This window comes from Tupaia chinensis, unplaced genomic scaffold, assembly GCF_000334495.1.
Source record: "Tupaia chinensis unplaced genomic scaffold, TupChi_1.0 Scaffold138665_1, whole genome shotgun sequence".
Classification (NCBI taxonomy): Eukaryota; Metazoa; Chordata; class Mammalia; order Scandentia; family Tupaiidae; genus Tupaia; species Tupaia belangeri.
In genome coordinates this window covers 737,794-744,712 of record NW_006198557.1, presented here as the reverse complement: position 1 = coordinate 744,712, position 6,919 = coordinate 737,794, and the positions used below count along the sequence as shown (strand labels likewise).

General features: G+C 56.3%; 1 protein-coding gene across 6 annotated transcripts in view; it reads left to right on the top strand.

The window, feature by feature from the left end:
• Positions 1-6,919, top strand: part of ILF3 (interleukin enhancer binding factor 3) — a 19,093-nt gene that overhangs the window by 8,072 nt on the left and 4,102 nt on the right. For 2 of the 6 annotated variants that reach the window (XM_006161525.3, XM_014592865.2), the window contains 10 exons: positions 1,483-1,594; positions 2,015-2,112; positions 2,676-2,787; positions 2,873-2,983; positions 3,655-3,854; positions 4,167-4,331; positions 4,669-4,806; positions 4,909-5,085; positions 5,181-5,334; positions 5,492-5,545. In XM_006161525.3, the coding sequence (XP_006161587.1) occupies positions 1,483-1,594; positions 2,015-2,112; positions 2,676-2,787; positions 2,873-2,983; positions 3,655-3,854; positions 4,167-4,331; positions 4,669-4,806; positions 4,909-5,085; positions 5,181-5,334; positions 5,492-5,545 (1,321 nt within the window). Of the gene's footprint in view, positions 1-1,482; positions 1,595-2,014; positions 2,113-2,675; positions 2,788-2,872; positions 2,984-3,654; positions 3,855-4,166; positions 4,332-4,668; positions 4,807-4,908; positions 5,086-5,180; positions 5,335-5,491; positions 5,546-5,988; positions 6,500-6,919 lie in introns of those variants that run through there. The other 4 variants (XM_014592869.2, XM_014592868.2, XM_014592866.2 and 1 more) reach the window with 4 other exon arrangements.

The window sequence follows — 6,919 nt, the reverse complement described above, 5'->3', positions numbered from 1 at the left end:
CCCCGATACTTAAATTTTTAAACTTTGTTTCAAAATAAGGTTTCAAATTTTGAAAATTTAAAATTTCATCAGTATTAAATAGGGATGTAAGAACTCTGTATTGTTAAAAGGATACATTGCTTAAAATATGGTGATGCTGAGCAGATTTCAATCTCTGATTTCATGCTTTCACTGTAAAATGTAGGGATTAAAGAGATGATTTTTAAGCTTTTAGCTTTGTTTTGCTGAGTGCCTATATAAAGTACTATACTGCATATAGGATAAACATGGAAAACAAAGACTAGTATAGTTCTTGCTGTAGATCTGCATGGCAAACTATAGTGAGTAGGATAAATCAGGCCATGCTTATTCATTTTCATATTGTGTATCATTGTGTTCAGTCTGTAGTGGCAGAGTTGAATTCCAAGAGAGACCATGTGACCACAAAGCTGAAAATATTTAGTCTTTTTTAAAAAAAATTTGTTACTACTCTTTATTTATGTATTTTGAAAGTTTGCTGTAGGGCATATGTGCTTACCAGAGAGAAAGAGAGGGAAGGTGAGAAAGCAAGATACCAGGTCCAGGCCTGAGTAGGTGGGCTGCTGCTGCTTTGTGTTAAGGGTAACGTTCCTCTTGGACACCTGACCGTGTTGTTGCTGCATACCTGCTCGACGGTCGTGAGCCTTTCCCAGTTACCCTTGGCAAAGCAGCACCACGAGACTCGTGCTTTTCTTGTGTTCCTCGTACTCAGGGGCAGCCTCGGCCTAATGCCTGTGCTTCCTTCCTCTAGGCCAGAGCCAATGGGCTGAAGTCGTGCGTCATTGTCATCCGGGTCCTGAGGGACCTGTGCACCCGCGTGCCCACCTGGGGTCCCCTTCGAGGCTGGGTAAGATGCTGGGCAGCTTTGGCCATGGGAGTGGTATAGGTCAGGAGGCGTAGAGCGCCCCATGGGTGCTGCGAGTACTGGGCGGACTCTGGGCAGGCGTGGCTGACATGGCTCCTTTGGCGCTAATCCTAGGGCAGCTCTTGGGTATTCTCACCCAGATCTGGCAGAGGGAGCCAGGGAGCCTCTACCAGAGGATGCCAGCTTGGGGATGCCGAGCTCACCATGGAGGGGCGCTGGCCAGGCAGCAGGATGTGATCCACTCTGGGAAGAAGTGTTTGTTAGGTGCCCTTGACAGGGTCGTGGCCAAGGGCCTGCAGGCCAGTTCCAGAGACCTGCCTACTTCTCCATAGCGGGCGGTTTTCAGTGCTTCTGCTTAAGCAAAAGGTTTCCACATCGGACCCCAACGTTACTCTCGGCCCACACAGCCGAAAAGATTCTGTGTTTGGCCCTTGTAAGAAAAAGGCGTCTGGCTCCTGCCCTACTTGGCCTGTTGCCTCAGCCGCACGTCTTTGGCTCTGACAGTCTCTCTCCCTGCCGCACAAGCTCACAGTGACAGCGCCCCAGCAGCGGCCAACCCCTCTCCCGCAGACCGACTCACCACCCCTTTTGCTTTCCAGCCTCTCGAGCTCCTGTGTGAGAAGTCCATCGGCACGGCCAACAGACCCATGGGTGCCGGCGAGGCCCTGCGCAGAGTGCTGGAGTGCCTGGCGTCGGGCATCGTCATGCCAGGTTGGGGCCTTGTGCTTGGCAGGTCGCAGGGAAGGACAGGGATCGAGGCCCCGAGGCCACTTCCTCGCTGTCCCCGCCTGGGTTAGGGCAGCAGCAGCAGCGCCCGGTCCCTAGGGCTGAAGCATGTGACTACCCTCTTGCACCATCATATCCAGCCCTGTGCCGGGTCCGCAGCCATCGTTGAGGGGCGGATCCAGGGGCAGTGGTGACCCACTCCCACGTGACTTTCTTGCTCTGAGCCATATGTGGATTATTTCTGTCAAGGGCTGGACGCCGAGTGGGTCACCGAGCTCGGCGTGTTTTCCAGAGCTGGGTGTGGATGGGGCGCGGGGGGTAATGCACCTGGTCCCTCAGCCAGCACCACTCTGCCGAGATGCTAAAGATAATCCTCTGCATATCTTCCTTGTTTCCTGCCTTCAGATGGTTCTGGCATTTATGACCCTTGTGAAAAAGAAGCCACTGATGCTATTGGGCATCTAGACAGACAGCAACGGGAAGATATCACACAGAGTGCGCAGGTATAGTCTCGCCATTGCCGCCTGAGCCCTGGCCCAGTCTGTAACGCTGGCTTCAGTTCCATCACTGGGTACTCGCAGGGTAGCCCCTGGGCTCGTAGGCTCATGTCGGGGACTGAAGGCGCAGGGCTCCTGTCTGATACAGGGCGCCCCAATCTGGGCTGCTTCTTTCCCCTGGCGCCATGCGTGGTTGTCGTCTGCCCCCTCGGCCTGCTCGAGTGCCGTTTTCGGACACCGAGTTGAGCGGGCGGATGTGTTTGCTGTGCGGACTGCTCCGGGGGTCCTCCCCCTGCAGGCCCACCACGTGGCTCCGTGTGGCAACCAGTCCCCAGGTTGGGGTCTCCTGTATTCCTGTTAAGGGGGGTGGTCACAGGCTGGCCTTCCCCCACAGCGCGGCTGGGCCCGAGCCGTCAGGCCCTCCCCTGCTGTCGGGGGACCCCTCGCTGCTGTAGGGGAGACCATTAGCAGCACCCTCAGCTCCCGCCCCTGCAGAAGGCATTAGCGAGTGCACACATAGTGGCCAGGAGCGCAGGGCAGCTCAGTGAGAACCCGCTTCCCCCCTCCAGCACGCCCTGCGCCTCGCCGCCTTCGGCCAGCTCCACAAAGTCCTGGGCATGGACCCTCTGCCTTCCAAGATGCCCAAGAAACCAAAGAACGAGAACCCAGTGGACTACACCGGTAAGCTTGTGGCGGTGGCCATGGGTCAGGGTGGGGCCAGTGGCCTCAGCACCACTCAGCAGCCTCTGCCCATCTCCTCTTGCAGTTCAAATCCCCCCCAGCACTACCTACGCCATTACCCCCATGAAACGCCCAATGGAGGAGGACGGGGAGGAGAAGTCTCCTAGCAAGAAGAAGAAGAAGATTCAAAAGAAAGGTACAGGGGCCGCCCAGTGGCGTGGTGGTTAAGGGTGCTGAGCTCTCACAGGGCTGACTGCGGTTCGAGTCCTGAACCTGGAGGCTCGCTTGGTCTCCCTCTCTCTCTCTTTTCCCCTCTGGTAAAGATAAAGTAAATAAAGGTAATTAGCTCTTTTTAAAAAGAAAAGAAAGAAAGGCACAGAGTGCAGAGTGGCTGTGTGTCCCGCCCCGGTCTGCCTCCACTTAGGGCTCCCCTGAACATGCTGAGGTGACTTCCTTATTTTTCACGGACACAATATTTAAGTCCTTTTAAAAATTCTCAGATAAGTCAACTGGTGGCCCATCAGTAAAGCTGTTGTTCCCACACCAGCAGCCTGGGTTACTGCCCTTAGGCGACCTGATCCCACCAGTGCACGCTGGGACTAGGCAAGACTGACATGGAGCGTGGTATGGAGACTCTTAGGGGTGCTCTCTGCCCCTGTCCGTCCCACGGAAACAAATACAAATTCAATGAAAACAAACATTAGAAAGTAGAATGATGCAATTATGGGACACAAGTGGGTCACATAGGTCCCTCTGGTGGCTTGGCAGGGTATGGGCCTCGTGACAGGCAGGCCCTGGGCCTGTGCGTTGACCGAGCACACCTGGCAGCCCTGGAAGTGCTCAATGGAGTCCCCCTGTGTTCTCTAGAGGAGAAGGCCGAGCCCCCACAAGCCATGAACGCCCTGATGAGATTGAACCAGCTGAAGCCAGGGCTGCAGTACAAGCTGGTCTCCCAGACGGGCCCCGTGCACGCCCCCATCTTCACCATGTCTGTGGAGGTGGACGGCAGCTCCTTCGAGGCCTCTGGGCCGTCCAAGAAGACTGCCAAGCTGCATGTGGCCGTTAAGGTACGTGTGGCCATGTCCCTGTCTTCCGAGTGGCAGGGCCACGTTCCACATCGTGGACTCCCTCAGCCCCTGTCCCTTAGGGAAGGGTTCAGGGAGGGACCGGCCATCAGGAACTCTGGGTGGTCAAGCTGTCCACATGTGCCAAGTCACCACGGCCAGACACCTCATGTGGCTGATGGGCTGGGAATACCACTTCCCAAGGGCTGTGCTCCTCCTCCAGGGTGTCTAACAGGGTTCCTGCGGGTGTGGGCCTGTGCGATGGCCCACGTAGAGGTCTGCTCACCCTGGGCTCGGGCCCTGCCGCCTCTACAGGTGTTGCAGGACATGGGCTTGCCGACGGGCGCCGAGGGCAGGGACTCGAGCAGGGGGGAGGACTCTGCCGAGGAGAGCGATATGAAGCCGGTGCTGGCCCCTCCCCCCATGGTGGAAGCCATCTCCAACCCCAGCGCTGTCTACCCCTCAGATGCCACCGCTGAGGTGAGCCTGTGGTGGGCGCTGGGCGGGCCCGGCAGGACAGAGCAGACGCCCGTGTCCTGGGAGCCGAGGCAGTTGCCGCTTCTTGGTGACTTCCATGGAGAGAGTAGGCCTGCCAGGCCAGGAGCCCACAGAGGTGCTGGGGGTGGCCTTCGTGCCACCTGTCCAAGGGACGCGGTGACCCTGACCAGCATCTAGGGCTCTGCTGGGCGGCCCGCAGTCCAGAGCGTGCTGCTGCCCAGAGTTAGGGTACTACCTGGGGTCGGCAGAGGTGGGGCCCAGGGCCAGCAGGGGCGGGCAGCGTGGCTGAGGGTGCTGGTTCTTTTCTCCTTCCCCTGAGAACGTAAAACAGCAGGGGCCGATCCTCACCAAGCACGGCAAGAACCCCGTCATGGAGCTCAACGAGAAGCGGCGCGGCCTCAAGTACGAGCTCATCTCGGAGACGGGCGGCAGCCACGACAAGCGCTTTGTCATGGAGGTGAGGGCCAGCGGGCCCCAGGCCTGGGAGCTGGGGCTTCGGGTCCGTCTTTGTCCCCGGGGAGGTCGCCGGGTCGTCCCCGACACACCTGTGCTCTCCCAGGTCGAGGTGGACGGGCAGAAGTTTCAAGGTGCCGGGTCCAACAAAAAGGTGGCCAAGGCGTTCGCTGCCCTGGCAGCGCTGGAGAAGCTGTTCCCCGATGCCCCTCTTGCCCTCGACATTAACAAAAAGAAGAGAGCCCCGGTGCCCGTCAGAGGGGGCCCCAAGTTTGCTGCTAAGGTGAGCAGTGCCCTTGAAGGGTGCGTGTCAGAAGGGAGCCCCCTGGGGCCTGAGCGCGAAGTGGACTTAACAGGTCTGTGTTGTTTCTGGTTCAGCCGCACAGCCCTGGCTTTGGCATGGGTGGCCCCATGCACAACGAGGTGCCCCCGCCCCCCAGCCTTCGAGGCCGGGGACGAGGAGGCAACATCCGCGGGCGAGGCCGAGGGCGAGGATTTGGTGGTGCCAACCATGGAGGCTACATGAATGCTGGTGAGGCCCTTGTTCCCTGAGGTCCCTGGCCACCCAGCTCGCATGCTCTGGGGACAGGTGCTGTGCTCTCTGGGCATCGAGGCCCCTGGGTGGGGCGGAGGGCCGGCCGGGGCGGGCAGCACAACTCTTCCCCGTAACCCTGTCTGGTCTCTTGCAGGCGCTGGCTACGGCAGCTACGGGTACGGCGGCAACTCGGCCACGGCCGGCTACAGTAAGTGTGTTTCTCTCTCTCTCGACTTGGGAGGAGGCCGCAGCTTAGCTCCCGGGCCTAGTTAGCGCGGGGCGCCCGCGGCAGCCTCCCTGGGCCTACACAGTGGCCTGCACCAATTTGCGGTGCTTAGGTCAGGCTGCCTCTCAGCCCCCACCCCGTCCCACAAGTGTCACTGATTCTCCAAACGCAGACACAGGAACCCGTGTGCCTTCCCATCTCCTCGGTAGTCAGAATTTTACATTTCTCTGCTTTGAGCCACGCGAAGCACCCATCTCGCGAGTACGCTTTCCTGACAGTGCGCAGCTCTTGTCTTGAGAAGGAGCCTTCACTGGGGGGTTACAGGAGCAGAGAAATCTAAAACTTGAATTTCAAATGTGGCGCTCTGGGCCATTTTTCAAAAGAATTCTAATTTCTTCTCTCTGCTCTGTCTCCCCCTTTTGTAGGTGACTTTTTCACAGACTGCTACGGCTATCATGATTTTGGGTCTTCCTAGAGCGTCTAAAAGTATTGCACACAAAATCAACTTTTTACTCCAATTTCCTCCAACTCCAAAACCCAAAGTGTCCGTGCTGTGTCCCTGTGCTTCACTGGGTCTCTCAACCGTGGCTTTTCACCGCAGCCTGTCTGAAACTCTTAGCCTGCAGAATTTAAGACAATGGCAGTTTTTATCGTGATTTGCCTTTGAACTTGGTCATATCGAAGTTCACACTAAGTGGAAAACACTTTTTTCCGAGAATGTATTTTTTGTGCAGAACTGCACAGAATTCTAGAGCCAGCGCTGTTCGGCATCAAGGCAAAAGCCCACCTTTGCTTTTTATGGAAAGCGTTCCTTTATTTAAAGAGACAGATAATGACGCATTTTAATCTACCTTTGTCTTAATTTACAGCAGGTTTTGTATGAATTTTTAACCTTTTAACAAATCCCTAAGTCTGGTTGATGCCTTTGACAGTAATGAAAACGATTTCACCACCTCGAATCCAGAGCATCTGGCTTATCTGATTCTTTTTAAACCTTTTTTTTTTCCTTAATGAGCATGTAAAACATGGGGAACGTGGGGAACGGTGTGGCGTGCTCAGCTGACTCCTCCCGCCTTTGTAAACGCTCTGGTGGGTTCTTGTTTGGGGATGCGTTACTTTGTGGCTGGTCTAACGAGCAAGTGAACTCTCAAAGGTATCAAAACTGTGCTTCCATGATCCGCGCGAGAACAAGACAGGCTTTAAGGGGTGGATCACGTGGAATTTTGCAAGTCTTAATCACAGCTGCAAATGCGTGGATTCTGGATTTTTTTTAAAAAAATGTTTGCCAGAGGGCCATGTTCTTACCCAAGACTGGCGGGGAGGAGAGGGAGCCAGCCTCCCCCTACCCCGCGGGGG